At 50.3% G+C, this 26,501-nt stretch overlaps 1 protein-coding gene across 1 annotated transcript; it reads left to right on the forward strand.

Annotated features, from left to right (window-relative positions):
* The first annotated feature begins 22 nt into the window (after positions 1-22).
* RRM1 (ribonucleotide reductase catalytic subunit M1) lies at positions 23-23,346 on the forward strand. Its single transcript, XM_059723458.1, has 19 exons — positions 23-132; positions 873-961; positions 2,919-3,096; positions 4,036-4,136; positions 4,900-4,959; positions 6,519-6,558; positions 7,396-7,558; positions 8,556-8,697; positions 10,420-10,503; positions 11,215-11,376; positions 11,813-11,892; positions 12,385-12,586; positions 13,713-13,862; positions 14,854-15,075; positions 15,682-15,758; positions 19,065-19,200; positions 19,824-19,919; positions 20,678-20,866; positions 22,222-23,346. Exons 1-19 carry the CDS (start codon positions 114-116, stop codon positions 22,408-22,410), a joined length of 2,379 nt encoding a protein of 792 aa, XP_059579441.1. The 5' UTR covers positions 23-113; the 3' UTR covers positions 22,411-23,346.
* The last annotated feature ends 3,155 nt before the right edge of the window (positions 23,347-26,501 follow it).

Consider the following 26,501-nt stretch of genomic DNA (forward strand, 5'->3'; position numbering starts at 1 on the left):
GTCAGGGAAGGGGCGGGGCGAGGCGCGCTACGGCGGCGGGGCGGGGTCAGCGCGGCTTGGCGGGAGCGGGAACCGCTCAGACCCGCGCACCCGGCCCGGCCTGAGACGCCGCCATGCACGTCATCAAGCGAGGTGCGCCCCCTCCCCCCCCCGCTAGACCCTGGGGGGGGGGGGGGGCGAGTGGGGCAGCCCGGGTCCCTGGGGGGCTGGGGGTGAATGGGGTGGGGGGTATCCCAGGGGGTTAACGGGGGTTGTGGGGGGTTCATGGGGGTTGGGGTGGGTGTCCTGATGGGGTCTGGGGGGAGGGGTATCCCAGGGGGTTAACGGGGGTTGTCCTGGGGGCTTAACAGGGGGTTGGGGGTGTCTTGGGGGGCTGATGGGGGTGGGGGTGCTGTCCTGATGGGGTCTGGGGGTGTCTTGGGGGGCTGATGGGGGTGGGGGGCTGTCCTGATGGGGTCTGGGGGTGTCTTGGGGGGCTGATGGGGGTGGGGGGCTGTCCTGATGGGGTCTGGGGGTGTCTTGGGGGGCTGATGGGGGTGGGGGGTTGTCCTGATGGGGTCTGGGGGTGTCTTGGGGGGCTGATGGGGGTGGGGGGCTGTCCTGATGGGGTCTGGGGGTGTCTTGGGGGGCTGATGGGGGTTGGGGTGCTGTCCTGATGGGGTCTGGGGGTGTCTTGGGGGGTTGATGGGGGTGGGGGGCAGTGTCTGGGGTGGGGGGGGGAGTTGTGGGGTGCCAGGGCATTGGACTGGTTCCAGGTAGTTGATGGGGTGGGGGGCACTGGGGTGGGGGGGTGTCACGCCGTGCTGCATTCGGAGCAGCGTGTGCTAGCGCCCGTCTGGGCGCGTGTCTGTCTCTTCCCCGGCGCCGCGCAGATGGACGCCACGAGCGCGTCATGTTCGACAAGATCACGTCCCGCATCCAGAAGCTCTGCTACGGGCTCAACGCCGACTTCGTCGATCCTGTGAGTCTGCTGGTCGTACCCCTCCCTCCATCCCTCCCTCCCGCGGTTGTTATAGACAATAATTTGCTGTTAGAAATTTGCCCCCTGGCTTTGCCTCGGTTAGCCTGCATGGAAATGGGTGGAAAGCACCTTATAAGCGACCGCGGTGCTGTGCCAGATTTGGGGGATCTTGTCGCGGTGCCTCGTGCCTGTCCGCCACATCTAACTGTTCGTCTCTAGAGCGCTGATCCTCAACCAGGACGCTGGGCCGTGACACGCTGGGTTAGCACGGCAGACACGACTCCCAAAATCACCCGGGAGATTTCAAACAGGAATCCGTAGCGTGAAAAACATCCCGCCCTGTTGTGGGCTTGCTGAGCTCTTTGCAACAGGAGAATCGCCCTTGTTTTTTGTCTGTAGTCAAAAACGACAAAGGAAAATGAAGAGCTGCCCTTTTCTGAGGGGTCTGAAAACATTTAGGACCAACTATTCTAATGGAAATAGGGGTCCAGAAAATGCCACCCCGAGGGTACCAGTGACAGATGTCACCTGGTTAAGGCAACCACCTTGTCCTTTCTTTCCTTTCGTAGCCCAATCCTTCCACATGTTTGCGTTTTGGCTTGTTCTCCTCCATAGGTACAAAGTCTGAGAGGATACATCTATGTTTCCCTGCTATAAATTCCTTCTCGTGGGTCCCTCAGATGCGGCTTGAAGTTTCTGGTGCTAAAAAGCAGAAAAACAAGTTCCCTGCTACTCCATTTCAAATGTCTTATTTCCGTTTGTTAAAATGGTGTAACGAGTGCTTTAACCTTTAAAAATGTGTTTTTAAACTCCTGCCGCATTTGCCTCCGTGAATATGTGGAAGAGAAGCCCTTGAATTCTGTTATTAAAGTAAAAGGTATACCCTTTTTTTCCCCCCGAACTGAACCACCCTCTTATTAAGATATGTGCTCTGTTCTGAGCAGTTTGACACTGAAAAGACACTGACCTGATTCGGCAAAGTGCTCTGCCCTGTACCTGTGAGATCTGTGGGACCGTGCGAGCCCTCCCACGTGGAGCAAATTGCAGAATTAGAGGCCCCAGATCAGAGTCTTTTTGGGCCATAAAGGTCTTGTCTTTATGTGCATCTGTAAAGCACCATCATAGTAGCGGTGCTGTAGTAGCAGTGAGGGGATAATGTTCTTCAGCTTTATTGAACAAAGCTTTGCAAAGAGGACAGAGCCTCATTGACTCCTTTGTACATACAGCCCAGGAAACAGCTGTGTGCAGAGGTGAGCTGACTTGATTGCAGTCGTGCAGCAACTTGTTGGCAAAGCTGGGAATTGGGAGTCGAAGTCTCCGGACTTCTGGCCTGGTGTCCATATGACTATTAATAATACTGAAATTAATTTTCCGTGACTTTTTTATTCTGAGGTAGCTCTGAAGTTCTTTGTCCTGAACCATGGTCCTGTTAGGTTGGGTTTGGGACAAACTACAGCAGAAGAATACCTGTGCCTCAAAGAACTTGCAGTCTAATTCAGGGTTTGAAAATGCCAGCCTGTCCTACCCAGGGCAAGTGAGCATTTCAAACCTGCAGAGGACAATTCTTGCACTAGATCACACTCGTATTCGACCTGATTCTGAATCCTGTCTCATAAGAACATACATAGTGCCATACTGGGTCAGACCACAGGGTCCACCTAGCTCACTATCCTGTGTCTCACCGTGACTAAGAGTGGACGCTAAGGGAAAGGGTATTTAGGCTGATTCTTTCCAGACTGATCTGTCCCCTGCCTCTTTCCCCCTACAGATTCCAGCATTCAGAGAAAGGGTTGCAGCTTTAAATATTGTACTTAATACCCTCTATCTAGGATGCTGGTCTTGGATAGTATCCACCACCAGCTGCCTTGGAAGAAAACACTCTAAAGATGTTTGTGTGTCTAAACTCTAAAGATGTTTTTATTTCTGTTGTTAACCTCCACATTTCTGATTTCCCCAGGCTCAGATCACCATGAAAGTGATCCAAGGTCTTTACAGCGGTGTTACCACAGTAGAGCTGGATACACTGGCTGCGGAGACGGCTGCGACCCTGACTACCAAACACCCCGACTATGCCATCCTGGCAGCAAGGATCGCAGTCTCCAACTTGCACAAAGAAACCAAGAAAGTGTTTAGTGGTGAGTGCATGTTTGAGAGTGCTTCGAAACAGCCTGTGCTCTGTTCATGAGGAGGGAGTCAGAAACGGGTTGGGAGTGTAAATATGGCAAACCATTCCTTAAAGTGATTTGGGCCTGGGATGGCCAGACCTCCTCCTCTTCTAGCCATAAAACCAAGATCCTGACGCACCATGGAGCTGCAGGACACAGCTTCTGAGATGCGCATGCCTTGGAGTCAAGAGCACTTGGCTTGTTAGCAGGGTTGCTTTGAAAAGATTATATTCAAGCATTTCTGTGTTAAAATCAGAATGCCTTCACTTTCCTTGGCTTTTTCCCTCACTTTCAAAAATAAATAAGGGTGAGAAGAAAATACATTTAAATCATTTATATTACTTGTAGTCTGGTGCTTTCTGATAATGGCTGAGATAAGCGGGGAGCTATCTAACTACTACTGGATACTTTGTTTGTCTAGAGGTTCTTTTTTAAAAGTAAATTATTTTGGGACCAGCAGCTTCTGAGTACTGGATATTCTTGCCACTAGACAGAGAGGACAATAACCAGGTTGATGTCTGTTAGATGGTGTGCATGCATTTATGGAGGGGGTGGGGGATTGCTAAATAGAATCATAGAAAATCCATGAGGATTGGAAGGGACCTCAGGAGGTCACATCTAGTGCAGCCCTCCTGCTCAAAGCAGGATCAGCCCCAACAACATCATCCCAGACAAGGCTTTGTCTACCCGGGTCTTCAAAACCTCCAAGGATGGAGGCTCCACCACCTCTCTGGGTAACCAGTGCTTCACCACTCTCCCAGTGAGAAGATTTTTTCCTAATATCTAACCTAAACTTCCCTTGCTGTAACTTGAGACCATTGCTTCTTGTATATTAAATACCTGTAATTAGTTTTAGACTGTACATATTTTTGGCTTTATTTTGACCGTCTGTTTGTATTTCCATTGCAGATGTGATGGACGATCTATACAACTATATAAACCCTCACAATGGCAAGCACTCCCCAATGATCTCCAAGGAAACGCTAGACATAGTCTTGGCCAACAAAGATGTATGTTGCACTTCATTGAATTTAAAGATCTGAAGAATCAGTAAACTAGTTTAAAAGGCTTAAAACAAAATAAACTGGGTTGATTTCTGGAACAAAAATCCCTTTATGCTGATGGAAATTAACATAGATGATGACTGCTGTATTTTGAAGGGTTTGTAGGGGAGGCCACTTCAGAGCTGCCCTTGAAGGATGCTTCCAGTGTTGCTATAAGCAGGATATCTGTTGTGGTTTTGGTATGGCTCTCATCACTCTGGGATTGGGGCATGTGGGATCTACAATTAGTTGGACAGAAAATGGCTTTTTAACTTAATAAAATAAGATTCCATCTTTTCATACAACAAACTTTCAAGGAAAGAGATGGTGTTTGGTCTCTATCTTCTGGCACAGCTCTAACCAACTCCATGAAACCAGAATTAGGGTGCAGTTCTCCCACCCCCTGCATTTCCTAGTATCCAGCTTGAGCTCTAACTGGAATGTAGGTGTATGGATGAGATGGGCCAGAAGGTAGTAGTTTGTCTTTAGAGAAATGTTATTAATGCCTGGCAAAAGAAATTGAGATTTTATGCTAAGAATGACTTCTCTAAATTTTTTTTCTGCCTGGTGCCTATATCTGTTCAGTTATGAGGCCAGAAGCAGAAAAATCAGGGGCACTGAACAATGAGAGCACTGTGGTATCAGTAATGTGAGACTGCAGGCATGATGAGCGGTACAGATGATCTCCTGATTAAATGATTAATCTGTCTCCATACTCTCTCTTCCTCAGCGCCTGAACTCTGCTATCATCTACGACAGAGATTTCTCCTACAACTACTTTGGCTTTAAGGTAAAGAGCAGGTTTCTTACAAGAGTGAATCTACGCCGTTGTTTATTTTCAAGCCATGTAACCACCGAAGAGTAAGACCCCGCAGAACCATCACTTCAGAAACTCAGCCCTGGGATAGATGAGACAGTGGGACTGTGGTAGAGACAACGTCCTGTATAAGGCAGTAGCCAAAGTGAATGAGTTGTGCCCTTTTCCTGGTTGTGCATTACAGTCTCAATGCAGTCAATATGGTGCCCCCCCTCAGTCCTTCGAGTATATGATTGGTTAGCATGGGGACAGAAGGGATTGACAGCAGAACCATTTCAGGAGGGAGCAAGCCTTCTGCCATAGTACACCCAAGAGTATGGTTGCTATCCTGTGCTGTGGGCAGCTGTCAAATGGAGCTCTGGGCAGTAACTCAGCTTTGCAGCATTTCTTTGTGCGTGCTGCCCTCTGTCCTGCTTCTGTTCCGCAGCGCTGCACTTGCATGTGAATCAGCCACTTCTTTTTGAATTACCTGGCAACAGGAGACAGGCCCAGCATAACCTGAAGCTACTGTGAGGGAATGTGGGGGAAGGGGTTTTAGTGGGGAGCATGTAACCGAGCAGCAGGCTGACGACAGTTGCACGCCTGAGCATCTATTTGTGATGACTCCAGAGCCTACTTGCCAAATGGCTTCTCTCCTATAACAGGAAAAATGCGGTTGTTCTTGATGACGAAATTCAGTTCTCTTGGCTGGGGTGACTGTAGTTGATCCCAGTTTAGGGCTGCAGCCCCTTTGGCTCCTGGCTGCCATGTGTAGTAAGACATGGTCAGTAGGATCTTGTGCAAAGCTGTCCACAGCCATCTGCTGCCATGTTAATGCTAAAAAAAATAACCAAAACCCAAATAGATCAGTTCTTAGCATTCTCCATTGCTCAGCACAGCCTCCTCTGCCTGCCTTATCACTCACTGGTGCCTTTTTCCATGCTGCTGCTGAGAGGATCCCACCCCAGCTCTGCCTTGTCTTCAGCTGTTTTGACAAGTACCTCTCTAAAACACTTCTAAGAGTGGCCCAATTTTATATTATTTCCAGCTGATGAACTTGCCTTTTCCCCCACTCCTCATTATAGAATGAACATGATTTGTGCCACCATTGCATTGTACATGTTCAGACAGTGCCCAACATTGGCCAACTGCTAGCACTCCTGTGACAAATGTAATGACGGGATTGGAAAAACCACCTGGAGGGGTGGAGCGGAGAACCAAGCACTCTTTCCCCCTAGCAAAACTGGGCTGAAATTAGGCAATAAAGCTCACCGTTCAGTCATTCCTTTACATGCATTCAGCTGGAGAGACTCCTCTAGGCAGGCATCTTGCTGACTTGCACTTAAAGTACCTCCTATGCTTGGGTTTGAATCGGGTAAAAGACGGAAGAGCAGAGTAGGCGTTAGCAGGTGTTGAAGTCTGGGGGCAGGAAGGCTGAGCTGCAGGTGTTTGGTTGGTCCCAGAACATGAGTTTTAATCAGTCAGGTTTTTAAATGGGGACCTAAACTATTGGTTACTGAAGGATTTTTCTTTTTCGTTTCTTTTTTATAAAGACTCTCGAGCGCTCCTATCTGCTGAAAATCAATTCAAAAGGTAAGAACTGGCTGTGGTTCCAATCTCCCCTCTGTGGAGAGTGGGATCAGAGCAGGTGGTGAAATGGGGTCAGGCCATGTCCTTGCTGCTTGCTGAATACTCAGCTGTACGTTGGCCTTCAAAGGCAGCACCCACACAGCACCCTTATAGTTACCTTGTCAGCATTATAAAGCTTTGCCTTTCCCTCCTTGCTTTGCGCATGCACATATCCTTCCTGAGCACCTGTTGGTAAAATCAGTTAGAATCGCTTTTTTCATAGCTGTAAGGATACTTGCAACTGCACTAAGAATGCAGCACTGTTACCAGCTGCTAAAACCACTTGAGTTTGGTTTGTTTTGTTTTAAATAATGTCCGTGGGGTTTCAGCGAGGGACACTTCACTGATGCAGCATTTGGGCCCCGTTGCCATGCCATACTTGAGATCTTAGGGCACACAAGGCACTGTTCTAGCAGGCTGATAGCGACTCGCCACTTGATGTGTGGGAATTTTTAAATTGACATGGCTACCGCACCATCTTATGCTGCAAATTCCATTGGCATCAAGGTGGTGAGAAGTTTATTATTATATGTAGAATCTAGAAAGTGCCTAGCCTTGGAGTCTGACAAATTTAATATAGATTACAAAAAACTTGTAAACCTACAGCTAGTGATTCAGCTTGCCAAGAACTTTTTCCAACTACTCAGTTGGTCTAATAAAAGATATTGCATCTACTCAAAGAACCTTGCCTTGGTAGTGTAAGTCACTTACTTCTTTGGCATAACCCATGCCTGTCCAGGTGGCTTTAAATGACACACTGTTCTATCTCTTTTTTTTTTCTTCTCCCCTTCTACTTTCTAGTTGCAGAGCGTCCCCAGCACATGCTAATGAGGGTCTCTGTGGGCATCCACAAAAACGACATTGATGCCTCAATTGAAACCTACAATCTCTTGTCTGAAAAGTGGTTTACCCACGCCTCTCCCACTTTATTCAACGCGGGCACCAACCGGCCTCAGCTCTCCAGGTACCTCAGGGTGTCCAGCTTGCTTTATACTAGGGATGTCAAATACCATTAGCCCTTTGAGCTGGATCTGGACTGACCTGGTTGCTGGGCAAGTAGCGACAGCAGCAAAGCGAGCAACATCAAGGAGTCGCAAAGGTTAACACAGCTATTGCTCACCCTTCTGCCAACGTGTGACCCCAGTGGTGCTTTGTATACCAGAACTGAGCAGCAGGCCTTGTGTCCAAATTTCCGGCCCCTTTTGGAGCTGTGTGGGCCAAATGATAGGGCTCCGCAGGCCATATCCAGCTCATGGGCTCTCTCTTTGACATCCCTGTCTTATAAAGTATTCTGAAGAGTGAGAAATAGGTGTGCAGGGAAGCGTGTTCTACTCAAGTGAGGTATTCTGTCATCGCTTTTAATATGGGCAGCTGCATTTCGTCAGTGCGTAATTAATATGTAACTTGTGCAGTAAAGAATTTTTCAAAGCATGCTGTCTAGTCTAATTGGGTTCCAAATGTAGCCTTTTAAAAAAGCCAGCTGCTGTCAAAGCCTAAGACTAATAGACATGTTTTTGCAATTCATTCCCTTAATTCCAGAGGAACCGTGGTTTACACGCTCATATTTTTGCAGTGTATGAGAGCCTGAAAGTGAAACTGACCTGAACCAAAAATGAAATTCATTCTGGCTATTAGCTATCCATTGTCCAAGCTATGACACTAAAGTCACAAACATACGTGATGAGAAATAGGTGTGATTTTAAAAAATGTCTTGCTTTAATAATCCAAGTGATGAGGAGTGCAGGTAAAAAAAAAATCAGCTTTACTTTAAGGAAAAAAATAGTTACCCTATTGGAAGTGTGTAACTTCCCTGAAATGTGGGCTTTGTTTTACTGTGCAAGTTGCATAGTGTTCTTTGCGTCACTTACCCAGTCATTGAAATATTAAAGATTGCAAAGTGTCTGTCTGCTGCATAGGGCCTTATTCAGTCTGTGTTTTAATCTTCTGGTGTCTCCATTCAGCTGTTTTCTGCTGTGCATGAAGGACGACAGTATTGAGGGAATCTATGACACCTTGAAGCACTGTGCGCTGATTTCCAAGTCTGCAGGGGGAATTGGCCTGGCGGTGAGCTGCATCCGCGCCACTGGCAGCTACATTGCGGGGGTAAGTGTTGCAGCTGGCATGTCCTGCCAAAGTCAGCCTTCCTATCCTGGGAAATTTCTCCACTTAAACTAAATCGCCAAATCGAGACTGGCGCTTCCAGGGCAAAGTAGCACAAGAATTAAAGGGTCTAACCCAGCCACTCACCTCCTCTTTATGTTACGAAACCAGATGGTCACCTTTCCTATGGTTTTCGTTCCAAATAGATATACTTTCAAAAAGAAAGGCTAGAGCATTCTCTAGTATGTGATCTGATAATTCTGGTGTCTTCCTTCCCAAATTAACAGCTCAGAGTAGATGCTTCAGGACTCAGAAACGGAGACTTCCCCGTGTTATGCTGCCCTTTCTTATGCTGTGTTTCCTAGTTTCATTTTATTAGGAAACATGTTCTTACCCATTTGAACCTGTGCAATAGGATCTCCTGAAAGAGACTTGATAATTCTGCAAAGTGCTTTGAAGGCCAAACCTCTAGTGCAGCACAAGCAAAATGTGGATTATAATAAGCAGAATGCTAACTAGAGCCCTTGTTAGCTGACAGCCATTGGCAATTGCATACTGTACATAAAACATGAAAAACTGGCCAAAGGAAAGCTGTCTGTGGTAAGCAGGTGATGTCATTGAGTTAAACGCCATTTTCGGCCAGGAGGGATGTGGGCAGTGGGGTTCCGCAGGGCTCGGTCCTGGGGCCCGCGCTGTTCAACATCTTCATCAGCAACTTGGATAGGGGTGTAAAAAGCACCCTGTTCAAATTCGCAGACAGCACTAAGATGTGGGGGGAAGTGGGCACGCTAGAAGGGAGGAATAGGCTGCAATTGGACCTAGACAGGTTACAGGGGTGGGTGAATGAGAACAGGATGGGTTTCAACACTGACAAGTGCAAGGTGCTGCACCTGGGGAGGAAGAACCAGCATCAGACCTACAGGCTGGAAACTCCCTTCTCACCAGTGCAGAGGCAGAAAAGGATCTTGGCATCATTATTGATGCCAAAATGAACATGGGCTGACAGTGTGGGGATGCGGTCAGGAAGGCCAACCACACCTTGTCGTGCATCCACAGATGCATCACAAGCAGGTCCAAGGAGGTGATCCTCCCCCTCTATACGGCACTGGTCAGGCCACGGTTGGAGTACTGCGTCCAGTTCTGGGCACCGCACTTCAGGAGGGATGTGGACAGCATGGAGAGGGTCCAGAGGAGGCCACCTGCATGATCAGGGGGCAGCAGGGCAGGCCCTACGAGGAGAGGTTACGGGACCTGAACCTGTTCAGCCTCCACAAGAGAAGGCTGAGAGGGGATCTAGTGGCCATTTACAAACTAGTCAGAGGGGGACCAACAGGCAATGAGGGAGTCCCTGTTCCCCCAAGCACTACCAGGAATGACAAGAAATAACGGTTACAAGCTGGCAGAGGGTAGATTTAGGTTAGATATCAGGAAGCACTACTTCACTGTCAGGGCGGCTAGGAGCTGGAACCAACTTCCAAGCGAAGTGGTGCTGGCTCCTACCCTGGGGGTTTTTAAGAGGAGCCTGGATGAACACCTCACCAGGGTCGTTTGACCCCAGTACTCTTTCCTGCCATGGCAGGGGGTCGGACTTGATGATCTGCTCAGGTCCCTTCCGGCCCTATCAGCTATGAAACTGAAATGTTTGCACTGTGCCTTCTTGGCAGCACCTCAGAGCAGCCTCTTTTGCTGGCTTCCAGAGCTGATGACTGTCCCATGTCTTTGCAGACCAATGGGAATTCCAATGGGCTGGTCCCAATGCTGAGAGTCTACAACAACACTGCCCGCTATGTGGATCAAGGAGGTAACAAGGTACGTTGCTTTCCCATAAGGGAGCAAGCTGAGGAGGGAAACCAGAACTTAGATCTGAATAAACCAGCTGTGGTTGGTTAAAGATGGACTATTAGCATGGATGAACTGGAAGGATGATTGTAGGCGATGTGTGCTAAAAACCAGTATCTTGTTCCCCTCTCATGAGTATTTTTCTTTCCTCCTTTCATCACAAACTCCATGGTGCTAATCTTAGAAAAAAGGGCTGGCAGGATCCTGAGGAAGTCGCATTAGGTCCAGCCTCCTGCTCAAGACAGAATCATCCCTGTCTAAACTACCCCAGACAAGCTTTTGTCTAACCTGTTCTTAGAAACTTCAGGAACAAAATAAATATGGTTTTACTGCCTTTCAAAAGGATGCAAATCTTTTGGTCTTACAGGGATACTTATTTTATAGCAGCCTCTCCCTCTGGTTTTTTGGTAGCCCCTTGAATCTGTTATATCGATTTCAAAGCCAAGTTGTTGGCTCCAGACAGCTTGGTCCCTCAAATGGAAAACAGACATGACCCTCCATGCTGTACCAGTTTGGGGTTACGAGGAGAGATGCTACTTCACATCACTGTCTCTCAAGTGGTGCCTGGTCTAATAGTGCACAGTTGGTACTTGTGTTACACAAGCAGTGCAGCCATTGATGGCATTCCCCTGGGCTTGCATGCCCATTCTGTTCTGACCTTGGCTGTGTTGTGTCTGGCAGAGACCGGGGGCCTTTGCCATTTACCTGGAGCCGTGGCACTTGGACATCTTTGAGTTTCTCGATTTGAAGAAGAACACCGGGAAGGAGGAGCAGCGAGCTAGGGACCTCTTCTTTGCCCTCTGGATTCCTGATCTCTTCATGAAACGGGTCGAGACCAACCAGGTAAGGGCTGGGTTGGTGCAGCATGGTCTGTTAATGAAATGATAACAATATTCCAGGCTAAATGGATTGAACCTGTTGGACTTTTCCAGTAGACACTTCCCCTCGGTATGGCATGCACATGCTCCAATGCAAGTTGCATTTGGAGGCGTCAGCAGTCATTCAGGACTGAATATTCAGCTTTTATATTAATGTAAGCTGATGTCTAAACTCACATGACTAATTTCTTATTAAATCTTTCTTATTTGCAATAACTCTTTTCTCCTTTCATCTGATAGCGCCATAATTTCCAGGATGAGAAAAACAGTCTGTTCACCCTTCTGTATCCCCTGGTGGGGCAGGGAGCACCCAGGGGAGATACCCCACATTGGCTGACTTATTTCTCTTGGTGGAGATGGCAAGCCTCAGGGGATGTGTGTGTTTTTCCTTCTCTCCACAGGATTGGTCTCTGATGTGTCCCAACGAGTGCCCTGGCTTGGACGAGGTCTGGGGAGAGGAGTTTGAGAAACTGTATGAGAGGTATGCAGGGTGGGCAGATCTGTGGGCACTGGTGGTCCTTACACCTCCCCTTTATCAAGTTACCATTGCTGTCTGGTACCTGGGGGCCAAACCTCAGAAACCCAGTCCCATGTCATGTCACTTAGAGTCTGATCACTTTCCAGGCATTTAGTGCAGATAGAGAGAGGTGATGTCTGCTCGTGGTTTGCCCCAGCTTGTGAAATTCTGTACGAGTGCTGATCTCAGCCTACTATACACAAGCAGATGGATGTCTCAGTGGTTTCATACTTGTCTGTGGACCACTAAGGATGTACTGAACAGCTTCCTGGGTCCAGCAGGGCGGGGGTGGGCCCAGTATCCTAACACTGAAGAGCCTGACTCTCCTCTTCAAATTTGGCTTGCATTGTAAGCAAGAGAGATCTGACCATCATGCAAACATTTGACTAGGTTAGAGAAAGAAGCTAAGCCAGGGAACGCGAGCACTTAGCAAGGTGCGCTTACTTTGTATTGCAGGTATGAGAAGGAGAACCGCATGCGCAGGGTGGTGAAAGCCCAGCAGCTCTGGTACGCCATCATTGAGTCCCAGACTGAGACCGGTACCCCTTACATGCTGTATAAGGACTCTTGTAACCGGAAGAGCAACCAGCAAAACCTGGGCACCATCAAGTGCAGCAACCTGTGCACGGAAATAGTGGAGTACACCAGCAAAGATGAGGTGGGTGGGGCCTGGGGCTCACTGGAGATGTGTATAGGAACCTGTGCTTGTGCCTGGCATGGATGTTCAGAACATAAATCTTCCTCTGAGCCAGGTGAGGCTGGGCATCATGGGTTCTGCTTGTTGGCTTTCTTTGGCAGTCTTAGACAGGGGACTTCAGGGCAGGTGGCTAAGGTACTTTCACAGCTCATTGACTTTGGGAAGCTTTGCTTATCTTCTCCATTCAAGAGTCTGGTGCAAACAACAACATCTCTAGCAAACCCCTGCCAGCTCAGTGGGGAAGTGCCCTGCTTTGTTTGCACCTACCTGTGAGGGGTCCCTGTAAGGAAGGGTAGGGCTCACATCAACACTTCAGTCATTTCTATGCATCCTGTTTGCTTTAAAGTCAACAGGCAGCAGATATCAACACCCGAGTCCTGGAGAAAAAAGCATGGGGCTGAAGTAGGCTGTGTTATAGCCAAAAGTGCTTTCTGTGCTATAGGCGTCCTGCTTTGTACCCTGCTGGAACAGGGTCCCACAAAGGGGAGGGGAGGAGTGAAGTAATGAGCCGGTTTTGGCTATTGATAGTGCAACGTGATTCCCCTGGGTGTGTAATTAGTCGCAGGGGATCCTGTTTGGTAGTATCTAGCTCTAAAAAGCATGAGCCTCTGCTGTCCAAGCCATGGAGGATGCCTCTGGTAGCTGATTCATAAGTCTGTATGTGTGTACTGCAGCCCCTAGGGAAGACAAGCGTGGGCTAGAAAAGGGGATGATGCAAACAAATGAAGCAGGAAAGGCAGACCATATAACTGTGTCCCAGCAGTACTGGGGTCAGGTTTTCCTTGTGTCCTGCCGAAGTCAGTCTCGGTCAGAGTCAGACACCTGCTTCTGATCCCTGTTGGAGACTAGAAGAATCAGGGCTGTGCTTCATCGTGGCATTCTCCATCCCTGGATACCTTTGTCTTCTCCTGACAACTTAGGTTAGCTTGGATGAGATGAACATGCTCTCATCCTTGTGGCCCGCACAGTCCTGCACGTTTTACCTCTCTGTCCCGTCTCCTTAGGGCAGTGAACGTGCTCTGGGAGCTGAACTGGCTGCATATTTTGCTCTTGCCAACACTGGCTATCTCTATCCTTGCTGTTGCAGGTTGCAGTTTGTAACTTGGCCTCCATAGCCCTGAACATGTACGTCACCCCAGAGCACACCTATGACTTCAAGAAGCTGGCCGAGGTCACTAAAGTCATCGTCCGGAACTTGAACAAAATCATCGACATTAACTACTACCCTGTGCCAGAGGTATGCGGGGAGTACTGGGAGGCCAGGGGAGCTGCCGGGGTGTGTTGGGAGTCTGGGAGCAAAGGAGCTGCTGAGTTAAGTTGTCTAGGGTAAGGCTGAAGCAGAATTCCTCCAACCACGAGTGCTATAAAACTAGGTAGAGGTTTGAATCTGGCTGTTGGTTTCTGCAGACACAATCATCAGCAAAACCCCTGTATGTACCATCCTCCAGGAGGCCTGTGGCCTAACTCAGTAGCAGACTTGCATAATGTCCCGGACCATTGCCAGTCTGAGCTCTGAAGGGATTTTTGAAGCAGGTTTCAGTGGCGGCTGCTGTAGAGTCCCGTTCTGTGCATGCGACATTCAGCAGGGCAGAGAGCAAGGCAGGACTGTGTTGGAAAGGCCTGAAGGAATTGGACTTAGAAATTAGGCCTTTGGTGTTGTGATTTGCTTTTTTGCTGAAGCTCTTTCTTTCAGCATCATAGAAAAGTTCAGGAAAGTGGGAGGTAGAGATGGGTGTAGCTTAGAGAGGAAGGAGGATGGCGGGGAGCTAGTGGAGAGCCTGTGGGCCTCCCTCCTTGAGGGTGAGGTTGAAGGAGGTTGTGTCCAAGGGGCAGAGTTTTGAAGGCAAAAGGCCAAAGCTTTCAAAGGTGAATGATGATTTTGAGTGCCTGTCTTCAGACTTCTTCAGAAGGGCCTGACTTAGAGGAAGTGCTGAGCACCTGCCTTCTCAAAACCTGCACCTGTGAGATGAATGCAAAGCGTTTTTGCAAAATCACCTGCTGCTTTTGAAAACCTTGGCCCTTGAGCTTGCCTTCCAGGCCCTCTGTAAGAGCAGGTGACAGGAAGCAAAGGGGTGGAGGATGAAAGAGGAGCTGCTCTGCCTGGTTGGACCAGTGAGGAAGGTGAAGGTTGGGGGGCTGCATGTCATGAGGCTGGGGTGCCGGTGTTCTTAGGGTCCTCTTTGCTCCAGTGACTGATTCCCTTTCCTTCCCATCCAAATGCCACGCAGGCTGAGCGCTCCAATATGCACCACCGCCCCATCGGCATCGGTGTGCAAGGCCTGGCAGACGCCTTCATCCTGATGAGATACCCCTTTGAGAGTCCTGAGGCCCAGCTCCTGAACCAGCAGATCTTTGAGACCATTTACTACGGCGCTTTGGAGGCCAGCTGTGAGCTCGCCAAAGAGCAAGGGCCATATGAGACGTACGAGGGCTGTCCCGTCAGCAAAGGAGTGAGTACCAGGGCCAGGTATCTGCCCTCCAGAGCAGCACGGGTGTCAGGGCCCTGACAGTGACTGCCTCTGGTCTGGGAGCAGCGAAGACAAGCTAACGCTGCTAGCTTCACAAAGTTTGCTCGTTTCTTCCAGCAATCTGGCTCTTTTTACAGCTCTGCTGTTGCCAAACATAAACAGGACTGAGTTCAAGGGCAGACAGCATGAGTTCAAGGTTGCCTGTCATTACTTCTGGCTGGGCAGGGGTCACTTCCTGGCAGTGGTCAGATATTTTTATCTGCTTGCTTGATAACTCTGGGGCTGGGTGTTTGGACTGGGAGGCAAAGTGTGCAAGATCTTAAAGTTAAGGTGCTTTTATGTAAGCTGTACTGGGCCCTCTGAGCCTGTATGTCAGAAGTCCATGCCCAGTGTCCCTCATTTGGGAGTGGGTGTGCTGGCCTTCACAGAACTGATGAAACACTGAGCTGCCTGCGGGTGACCAGTGGTGAAGCAAAAGCATCACTTTGTGTTCACTTGTTTGCAATGAGGCCTCCGAAGGACAAAGGAAAGGATGATTTTTCCCTAAATAAGCCTTAGTCTGAATGGGGTCGTGTCTCTGTTCTTCAGATCCTACAGTACGACATGTGGAACGTCATCCCTACTGACCTGTGGGACTGGAATTCCCTGAAGGAGAAGATTGCCAAGTGAGTCAAGTGCCCCTAACCCTAGGGGACATTGCTCTGTTGGTTGATGCTCCACTCGAGGTCAGACCGACCACCAGATTTGGGGCCAGGAAGGAATTTTACCCCATGGTCAGATTGGTATGGACTGAGGGGGTGGCTTGCCTTCCTCTGTTGTGGGGTCCGTGGCCCCATACCTGGGATCTTGAGCAAATATTAACATTTTATAGAAGCAGGACATTGGCTGCTGTCATTCCTCAGCTCCACCTGTGGCAGGTTCAGGTGCTGTATCTAGGCTGACAGTAATTTTATAAAAAGGTTAGTTTATGGTTTGTCTGGAATGGTTTGGATAGGGCTGATCCTGCTTCAGGCAGGGGGAGGGACTGGATGGCCTCCGGAGGTCCCTTCCAGCCCCACTTCTCTGATTCTACATCTGATAGTGCCAGAGACAAACGCTAAGAAGTGTGCCCTCCTTTAGGAAAATGGCTGTGTAAAAATGTAGCCAACTCCACAGATGTGTGCTTTAATGACTCATTTTTGCTGTCTTTTACTCTTGCTTGCCATGCAGAGCCAGAAGCAGCAAAGTGACCTGGATGCTGATGCTGGGTCACCAGCTGAATTGTTCAAGTTTCAGTTACTTACGTTTCTGGATATGTGGTAACACACCCAGTGGAAGTTGCTTAGGCTGAGTGCAGGAGTGGAGACAGGGTTCACTGGACTGATTATTCAGCAAGAACAGCAGCCATCAACTCCCTGCAGAGTTTTTCCAGAGAGGATGGAGCTGGACTGTTCTCCGTGGTGGCAGATGACAGACGGAGCAATGGGCTCCAGTTATAGCAGGGGAGGTTTAGGTTGGATATTAGGAAAAACTTTCTCACAAGGAGGGTGATGAAGCACTGGAAAAGGTTCCCCAGAGGGGTGGTGGCATCTCCATCCTTGGAGGTGTTTAAGACCTGGGTAAACAAAGTCCTAGCTGGGATAATGTAGTCAGGGCTGGTCCTGCTTTGAGCAGAGGGTTGAACATGATGCGACCTCCTGAGCTCCCTTCCAACCCTCATTCTCTGCGATTTTAACAGCTAAGCTGTGAGCATTGTGAGTAGCAATGTCATAGAGAAGCAGTGTGAAGCTTTCTGGTTTTTTAAATGCCATTGGAAGGGGTTTAATATCTAGGTTTGTCCCCAGTGAATCTTTCCACTTAGTACCTCATTGCACTAGGCACTTATTGGTTGTCAGAAGGCTACACATTTTTGGAGGGTGTCTGTCAGTCAGTCCTAGTCAGCCAGTGAACAATGGAAATCATTTTCCATGTGCACTGATGACGAGGAAGGGTGCAGGAGAATCCTTGCCCTCCATCGAAGCTGACCGCGTGAAGGAACACCTTGACAGGCTGGGCACCTTCAAGTCAGCCGGCCCTGACGGTTTACACCCAAGGGTACTCAAGGAGCTGGCAAGCATCATAGCTCAGCCTCTGGCATGGATCTTTGAGAGCTCCTGGTGCTCTGGTGAAGTGCCTGAAGATTGGAAGAGGGCCAATGTCATGCCTATCTTCAAGAAAGGGAGGAAAGTAGATCCAGCAAACTACAAGTCCATCAGCCTGACCTCTATCTTGGGGAAGGTCTTGGAAAAGATTATCAAAGAGGCCATCCTTAACAGGCTAGCTGACAGCAATATCCTGAAGGATACCCAGCATGGGTTTGTTGCGGGTAGGTCTTGCTTGACCAATCTTATTTCCTTTTACGACCAGGTGACCTATCACCTGGACAAGGGGGAAGAGATTGATGTCATATATCTTGACTTCAAAAAAGCCTTTGACCTGGTATCCCATGATCACCTCTTGGCAAAACTGGCTGACTGCGGCCTTGACCTCACCACGATCCTCTGGTTGGGGAGTTGGCTCTGTGGTAGGACCCAGAGGGTGGTGGTTGATGGAAGTCAATGGTCATGGTGTGCAGTCACCAGTGGGGTCCCTCAAGGCTCTGTCCAAGGGCCCTTACTGTTTAACATCTTCATCAGTGATGTGGACATTGGTGTCAGAAGCGGGCTGGCCAAGTTTGCCGACGACACCAAACTTGGGGGTAAAGCGTCCACACCTGAGGACAGGAGGGTGATCTAGGCAGATCTTGACAGGCTCATGAAACAGGAGGATGAGAATCTGATGGTGTTCAACACTGAAAAATGCAAGGTTCTCCACCTTGGGAGGAAAAACCTGCAGTATCCTTATAGGCTCGGCAGTGCTATGCTGGCTAGCACTATGGAAGAAAGGGACTTGGGGGTCATGATTGACCACGAGATGAACATGAGCCTGCAATGAGATGCTGCAGCTAGTAAAGCGAGCAAAACGCTGGCTTGCATCCATAGATGCTTCTCAAGCAAATCCCGGGACGTCATTCTCCCCTTGTACTCGGCCTTGGTGAGGCTGCAGCTGGAGTACTGCATCCAGTTTTGGGCTCTGCATTATAAAAGGATGTGGAGAAGCTTGAGAGACTGCAGAGGAGAGCCACGCGCATGATCAGAGGTCAGGAAAACAGACATTATGATGAGAGGCCGAGAGCCATGGGACTCTTTAGCCTAGAAAAGCGCAGGCTTGGGGGTGATCTGGTAGCCACCTATAAGTTTATCAGGGGTGCACATCAGGATCTGGGGGAATGTCTGTTCACCAGAGCGCCCCAAGGGATGACAAGGTCAAATGGTCACAAACTCAAATCGGCCACGACCGATTCATGCTGAACATAAGGAAGAACTTCTTTACTGTCCAAGCCCCCAAGGTTTGGAATAGACTGCTGCCAGAGGCGGTTCAAGCACCCACTTTGAACCCCTTCAAGACACATTTGGATGCTTATCTTGTTGGGATCCTATGATCCCTGCTGACTTCCTGCCCCTGGGGCAGGGGGCTGGACTCGATGATCACCCAGGGTCCCTTCCAGCCCGAATGTCTATGAAATCTATGAAGTCATCTTTTCACGCAGTGCTTGACTCTAAATACATTGTTAGCTTTCGCCATGCTGAGAAGCATCCTCCAAAGTGGGACACAGGCATAAATGGAAGTGGATGAATTTCTCTCTGATGTTATGCCATCTCTGGAGAGAGCACTTGTGTCTGTGCTGAGCTGTTTCTGTGTCTAGGCAGTGTGAGATGTTTCGAGTCAGGCAGTTGAGGACTCAGGGAGGTGAGACTTCAGGGTGACTCAGTGGCGGTTTAAAAGACTTCCTTCAGCTCCTGATTTTGAGCCCTCAGTGCCCCTTTCCAAGGGGAATCTCTCTCTGATCCTGGTGACTCTCTCTGGTATGGCTGGGGCTCTAACCCCTGACTGTCCTTCCCTGTCTTTGTCAGGTATGGTGTTAGGAACAGCCTCCTCCTTTCTCCAATGCCAACTGCTTCCACGGCTCAGATTTTGGGCAATAATGAATCCATCGAGCCCTATACCAGTAACATCTACACACGCCGAGTCCTCTCAGGAGAGTTTCAGGTGAGAAGGCTGGGATCGGGGTGGTAAATGATTTGGTGTTTGGTCAAAAAGACTGGTGGTGTTGCATTATGGTATTGAAGGTATTATATCTCCTTTTCCCCTGCAAAACGGAAGATGCATAGCCAGGAAGTGTATGTACAGAGCTGTAGCCGGGAACTTGTGCCTGTCCTGGACTAGGCTAAATTTGTAGTAATTACAAGTACAAAGAGTGCCAGTTCTGTGGGAGAAGACTAATCAGTACCACTGTGGGGTTGGTTGTTAAATGGAGTACGAAGGAAGAGCACCCCAGTTTGGGGGGCAGTTTAGTGGCTGCAGGGCTGGCATGAAGAGTGGAAGTGCCATGAGAGAGGTTCACTTCTGTGCAGGGTTGATCAAATCATACCAACGGGTGATGAGATCAGCATACATGTGTCATGGTGAGGAGGTGGGACAATGACCAAGCAAGGAGCAGGACAGGCCAGTTCCATAGCATGTCAAGGCTCCATCACTATCTGGAGCCAGGGACTGCGTGGGTGGGTCTGTCTCTTGCATGGGGGGTGGTGCCTGCTGTCTGGGAGAGCAGGCAAATTGAAGGTCTAGTCCTGCCCTTCCATGTAAGTCTTTTGACCTGGACTCTCTTGCAGATTGTGAATCCACACTTGCTAAAAGACCTGACAGAGAGGGGCCTCTGGAACGAGGAGATGAAAAACCAAATCATCGCTCACAACGGCTCCATTCAGGTAGGCCAGAGGACTTGCGTTATGTGAGCAGCAAGGCAGGCATCTCCCAGCAGCCTGTGCATAAATTGGGGGAGGACAGCATGACCAGCCTTGGCCCTGGGGTGCATTTCTCAGCTTTTCTGCAGAAGGAAGAGCTGCAGTGTCACTTGGTGATAATTTGGAGCCTCTCCTTGAGGAACACGAGAGGATTCTGGCCTCCGCCGGCTGGTGATGCTGGGGTCTTTTGTGAAAGTGTGCAATGGAGACTTCCACCACACACACGTTTCCACCACTTCCAAATAAGAGGGGTAGAAGATGACTTTCCTCTTCTGTGCAGTGCCAGAGCATGCTTGGGGCTCTGCTCATCTCAGAGTATGCAGGGGGAAACCAGTGCCCCGAGCGGCTATAAAGCAAGAGCCTACTCCTCTGGTGAAGGGAACTGCAGGGCCCAAGTATTGTTGGAAATGTCTCTTTCTCTGTACATAACCTGCTTTTATAGAGTCCGGTTGATGGAAATCTTCCCATTTTGCCCCGAGCTTGGCTGGTCCTGCCTAGCCCAGCCTCCTTATTCTCATTGGGTCAGGGGTTCTTGCCTTTGAGACCTGGCTAAATAGTGCCTTCTCTCAAAAGTCCCTTAGAAAGGAAACAGTCTGGTTTCAGCTGGTAAGGGAGCCTGTTGTTAAGGGTTACCTAGGGTAGTGTTGGGTGTGACTAGTTCTAGTGAGGGTGCCTTAGTGTTACAGGGGCTGTAGCCTGCTAACCATTTCTATCCCTTTCAGAATATCCCAGAGATCCCCGTGGACTTGAAGCAGCTCTATAAAACTGTGTGGGAAATCTCCCAGAAAACCATCCTTAAGATGGCAGCCGACCGTGGAGCGTTCATCGACCAGAGCCAGTCCCTCAACATCCACATTGCGGAGCCCAACTACGGCAAGCTCACCAGCATGCACTTTTATGGCTGGAAGCAGGTACGTGGAGCACGCTGCCAGCCGCCAACCCATGGGTTTTGCTAGGTCAGTGCAGGGCTCGCCTTGTTTTTTTGGATTTAGACAGACCCCTTTCTGCTTCTTTGCAGATTCTCTCTGCTTCTGAAGGGAGAAGCTGGGTGTGTTTCTAGCATTGTTCCCTTCTGTGGATCCTCTCCAGTGCTGAGGGGTGGGCGCAGAGTGCAGGGATGTGTAGGGGAAGTGCTCTGCAGCCAGAATTTGGCCCCATCCTGTTTAGAGGTGCACCGATATATTAGTCGCATATCGGACCGGCACCGATAGAAGGAAAATTATTATTATTGGCAATCAGCGTTTTTTGGTGTAGCCATTAATGTCACCGATTAAATGCCATGTGCATGCGCACAGCCGCAGCATGCATGTGGTCAGGAATGCAGCCTGGCAGCTTGGAAAGCAGTGTCCAGCTGGTAAGTCTATTGGGGGGAAGGTGGGGGGTGCAGGTTGAGGCCCCCATGATGGGGTGGGATTTGGGCAGGGGCAGGTGCTGCCCAGCCAGGGTGGTGAATGTGACCTCCGGGTGGGGCATGGGGTGGAGCTGTGGGTAGCTTGTCTGATGGGGTGAGGAGGGAGCTATGCACAACCCTGAAGGAAGCATGGACAGCATGTGCCTCGCTGGATTTGTGCGCGGGGCAAGGGCAGGGGGCTGCGCTGGCCTCTTCCTGACTGCATAGAGAGGCAGGGGGCTGCTGGGCCAGGGCTGTGCTTGGGGCAGGCGGGAGTGGGGTGGGTGGCTGCGGTGCTGGGAGTGGTGGCTACGGCAAATTTTGGGGTGGCTGTAGCTCACTCCGTAGCCACCTCTCCCAGCACCACCACTGCCTGCCCAGCCCCGACCCAGCCCCACCCTGCCAGAAAGAGGTCAGCACAGCCCCCGGCCCTGAGCTTGCAGTGCATAGCCCACCCTCGCCCTGCACACACATCTGGGAGACGCATGCTCCCTTGCCTCCCCTGGGGGTGTGTGCAGTGGTGGGGAGCTGTCCCCCCTTCACAGCCCCCCCATGTCCCCTGGATGAGCTGCCCATGGCTCTGCCCTGCGCCCCATCCTGGGGTTGCATTCACCGCCTTGGCTGGGCAGTGCCTACCCTGCCTCACTCCCTCCCTCACTGCGGGGGCCTCAAGCTGCCCCCACGCTTCTTCCCCCCCAAGGGCTTATCAGCCAGATGCTGCTCTCCAAGCTACCAGGCTGCATATCGGATCGATTTCGGTTGGATAATAATCGTCCATCGGTATCAGCCAAAAACATTTTTATCGGTGCACCCCTCATCCTGATGTCTTGAGCCACAGCAGGTTTTAAAGGTCCGACTCACGCATTTGCTTTGCAGGGCCTGAAGACCGGCATGTACTACTTAAGGACGAAGCCGGCTGCCAACCCCATCCAGTTCACCCTCAACAAGGAGAAGCTCAAAGAGAAAGAGAAGACCTCCAGAGAAGAGGAGGAGAAGGAGAGGAACAAAGCTGCCATGGTGTGCTCGCTGGAGAACCGAGACGAGTGCATGATGTGCGGCTCCTAAAAGGCCAGCCATGTGGGGCCAGCAAGTTGCTCCCTTTGGCTTACTTTCTCCTAGGATAGATAGGTCTAGCTTTACTCTGAGGTGGAGCATCTTGCTGGAGCTGTGGCTGGAGGTGGTCAGGGAGGAGTGTGCTGTTGCTTGCCCCTGCCTGCAGGGTGCACATGAAGTTTGTCTATCGCTTTTGCAGCTGGGTATCCCAGGAACCTAGTGCTCTTACACGGTCTCGCCTTTTCCGCTCTAGCTAGGATTGTCCTCAGCAGACAGAAAACGTGTCACTGCCTGCTCCCTTCCAGGTCAGTGCTGTGGACTTCAGATAGTTGTTCTGGTTTTCCTGGAGTTCTTGTTACTGTGCTTTTGGTAGGGGAGCAGATCCTGACGGGTGAACTTCCTTTGCTGCAGTAAAGCGACAGCGAGGGAAATAGCCTAGCTTGGGTATATTCCCTGCTTGGTGCTCTCTCTGCCTTGGTGAAAGGGTTATTCTGTCAGGCTGTGGAAGGATGGAGGAGCGAGACAGGGTGCAGACGGGCGAGGTGGATGAGCTGCCTGCAGACTTCACCAGCCCCTTCCAGCCTGACAGAGCTCTGCACTTGCAGAGGTCACCCCCCCACCCCACCAGGAAACAGCAAGGCTGTGACTTCGTGTCTAGGTCTGTATCCAGACCCGGCTTTACTGGGCTGTTTCCTTGAAACTAGCTTATACGTTCTGGACTCACAAACCTTTCTGGCTCACGCCCTCCATCTGCTTCGAGAGCTGAGCCTGTCTGCCTAGGACAGCGGCTCTATCTTTTCTGAACTGTTTTTACCTTCTCGTATCCTGAACTCCTCTCGCTGATATAGCTGGACTCCCAGTTCTCAACTATTTATTGACTCCATGTACCACACACATAATTAACCCTTTCAACCAGCTGATGACAATAAAGTCTAGAGTGTAAATGGATGGTGCCCTATGTCTGCAACATCTGATGGATAAAATACACTGTAGGGAAGGCAAAAGAATGGTCTGTCCGGTCCCTCTTCACATGGTGGTAGCATGGCAGGATGTGGCTCGGGATTTCCCATGGTGCCTGGGAGAGATGCACACGCAGCACAGGACAGGGATTTGGTCTCAAAGAGCCAGTTCTGCAGCCCTGAAGGGGATGCCTTGTACAGCCATGTCCGGCAGCAGAGCTCAGTGGCGAATCCCCGATGCTTGCAGGCAGGGAGCCCAGCTGAGTTCAGAAGGGGGTTGTATTTTGACATCATTTTGAAGAGTGGGCTTGAGTAGGAGAGAGAAGCTGGGGGTGAGGAGGAGGAGGTGGATAGGAAATTCAAGTGTGATGGGAACAGCCTAAGCTCACGTGGGGATGTGGGTGTGTGTCACTAGCTGGGAACAGTCGGCGGTCACATGTACGTGTGAAGTAGGAGTTGAACCTGGATTTTCAAAGTGCTGTCCGGCACTTGGCCAAGGACCTCCTTCCCTGCCCTGCAGAGAGTGTGCCAGCTCACGCAGGATTACAGAAAATGTGGGTGGGAAGAGATGTCACATCTGGTCCAACCTCCTGCTCGAAGCAGGACCAGCCCCAACCGCATCATCCCAGCCAAGACTGGCTACCTGGGTCTTCAAAACCTCCAAGGATGGAAATGCCACCACCTCTCTGGGGAGCCTGTTCCAGCGCTTCACCAGCCTCCCAATGAAGGAGTTTTTCCTAATCTCCAACCTCAACTTCCCTCGCTGCAGTTTGAGCCCATTGCTCCTTGTCCTGTCATCTGCCCCCACTGAGAACAGCCCAGCTCTGTCCTCTTTGCAACCCCCCACAAGGAAGTTGAAGGCTGCTATCAAATCCCCCCTCGGTCTTCTCCAGACTAAATCAGCCCAGTTCCCTTAATTTCTCCTCACAAGTCCTATCCCCCAGGACCCCAGACCATTTTCCTCTCCCCCCACTGGACTCCAGTGTGTCCACATCCTTTCTGTAGTGGGGAGCCCAGAACTGGACACAGGACTCCAGATGGGCACAGTACTTAGCTGGAGCCTTTGGTGCAACAGGAAAGCATGGTGTTTGCAAAGGGAAGGGGGGTCTGGGAGCCAGGGCTGGGCTGCGGGGGAGGATGTGGGCTGGAGGCAAAGAGCAGAGGAGCAACTGCAGGCATGATGGAGACTAGCAGGTGCGAACAGTGCGGAGGTTTGTGGCTGCAGGTCATGGCTGCCCTCTGCTCAGCTCGGCCTTGGCTGCAGTCCAGCCTTATCTCCTTCAAACTTAGCCTGGGTCAGCTCTCGGGCTGCAGTAGTCCTGGGGGCAGATAAGCCTCCTCCGTGGCCTGGCCCTCTTCCAAGGCAGTCCATCCCTGCCTGTCCCTCTGCCTGGACTCCTTTGTTCTCGGTGGAGTGGAAGGCAGCTGGGTGCGGGCTCTGCTCCGCACCAAAGGTCCCGTTTATCTGGTGCCTCTGCCCAAACCACAGGAGTGGTTGTGCGGGGGCTGAACACACCCTGCTTGCTTTCACACGCACCATGTGTTTGGGAGAGGAAGGAGGTGGAAACATCTTTGCTGGGGGGAGGTCACTGGATGCTGTGGGATGAGGAGGATGCTGGTGTATCACACTATAGAAGAGAAGTTCGGAGCAGCCAGCCCCAACCCTCGCTTTTCCTGCGTCCCCAGCCCACCGCAGAGGGGCACCTTAATCCCTGGTTAGCAAGTGAATATCTCAGGTCTCTTCCACTTTTCCCTCCTGCATCGCAGACCTGACGGGAGGGATGGAGCATGCCATCCTCCCAGCGCTGGGCCATGCTGAGGGCCTTCCCAGGATGTGGATTCCCAAAGTTATATTTGGGCCTCCTGCTTCCCGGGCGAGTCCCATAACCAGGAGGGGCATAGACCACCTTCCTCCCAGGGAAGGGTGCCAGTCCTCCAGCTCCAAAGGGATGCCTCGTGCAGCTGCCTCCAGGAGCCCTGTTGCACCTCAGCCCCGAACTCCAGGAGTCGTGGGGTGGATTTCATCCTCGTGCCTTGTCTGTGGTTAGCGAGCTGCTCTGAATCCTGTTTCCAAGTGCCCAGCTTTTGCTCCCTCCTTCCCTCTACAGCAAGCTCAGGCAGCAAACATGGAGTGAAGGTCTCTGCCCCCTGAGCCCTATCCTGTGGCGCTGGCGATAGGGGCAATCCGTAGAACTAGACCCCATTGTGGATCAGGGCTCGGAGTGGAGGAAAACTTAGGCTGTAGCTCGCTGAGAAGGATCTGGGGCCTCTGGCTGTTGTCAGCCCTGGCCATTTGCAAGGGGCCTTGGCCAAACTAGGTCTGTGGCTAAGCAGGAGGCCCCAAAATCTGTTTCTGGAAGACCAGAGCAAGTTTTTGCAGGTGTGACAACCAGCTTGGTCAGCAAAGGAAAGCCATCAACATGTCCAGCTAAACCAGTGCTGGGATCCAATTAAGCAGAGCACGAGGTCTAAAAAGAGACCCTATAAAGGCAGACCATACATTCACTAATCCAAGGATACTATATCGTAGTTTTAGTTTATGGTAATTGATGCAATCAAATGGATTAGAGGCTGTTTTGCTACAGTAGGTATTTTTTTGTTAAAATTCCTAGATAAGTGGGAAAAATAAAGCAGCCTTGTTTGCGGAAAGCCGTGCATTTTTGGGGAAGAGGAAAACTGGAGTGGGGCAAGAAGTATCCCCTCATGGGGAAGGGAGGAGATGAACATTTCTTCCTTCTAAAAATGTAACTTCCACAGAAACATAGAGCGCGTCTACATGTGTGTTAGTGCTCATTAAATCTAGTACCTCCATTGTGAGGGACTAAGAAAATGCACGTTATCCTGTCTTCATGGGCATTAACTAAAAAGCACCAGGAAGAGCGCACACCAACTGCAGATGCTTCCTCAGCCTGTCGAAGGGTATTTGTACCCGAAAGCTTCCTAAGAGGAATTTTCCCAACTATTTAAGCTGGTCTAATAAAAGATATCGGATTCACCCAAAGAACCTTGTCAGTTTTTAAGTGACACTTAATTGTCCATCAGCCTATTTTAATGTGCATTAACTAAATAGCACAGGTTTTTAGTGATGCTATAATGTGCATTAAAATGGGCTAATGCACATTAAAGTGCACGTGTAGATGCACC

Source organism: Alligator mississippiensis, chromosome 1 (assembly GCF_030867095.1).
Source record: "Alligator mississippiensis isolate rAllMis1 chromosome 1, rAllMis1, whole genome shotgun sequence".
Classification (NCBI taxonomy): domain Eukaryota; kingdom Metazoa; phylum Chordata; order Crocodylia; family Alligatoridae; genus Alligator; species Alligator mississippiensis.

Excerpts from the sequence above, each read along its gene's own strand:
- RRM1 (XM_059723458.1), top strand. Across the intron at positions 4,960-6,518 it reads ACAACTACTTTGGCTTTAAG|ACTCTCGAGCGCTCCTATCT; the intron begins GTAAAGAGCAGG and ends TTTTTTATAAAG. Across the intron at positions 8,698-10,419 it reads CTGGCAGCTACATTGCGGGG|ACCAATGGGAATTCCAATGG; the intron begins GTAAGTGTTGCA and ends ATGTCTTTGCAG.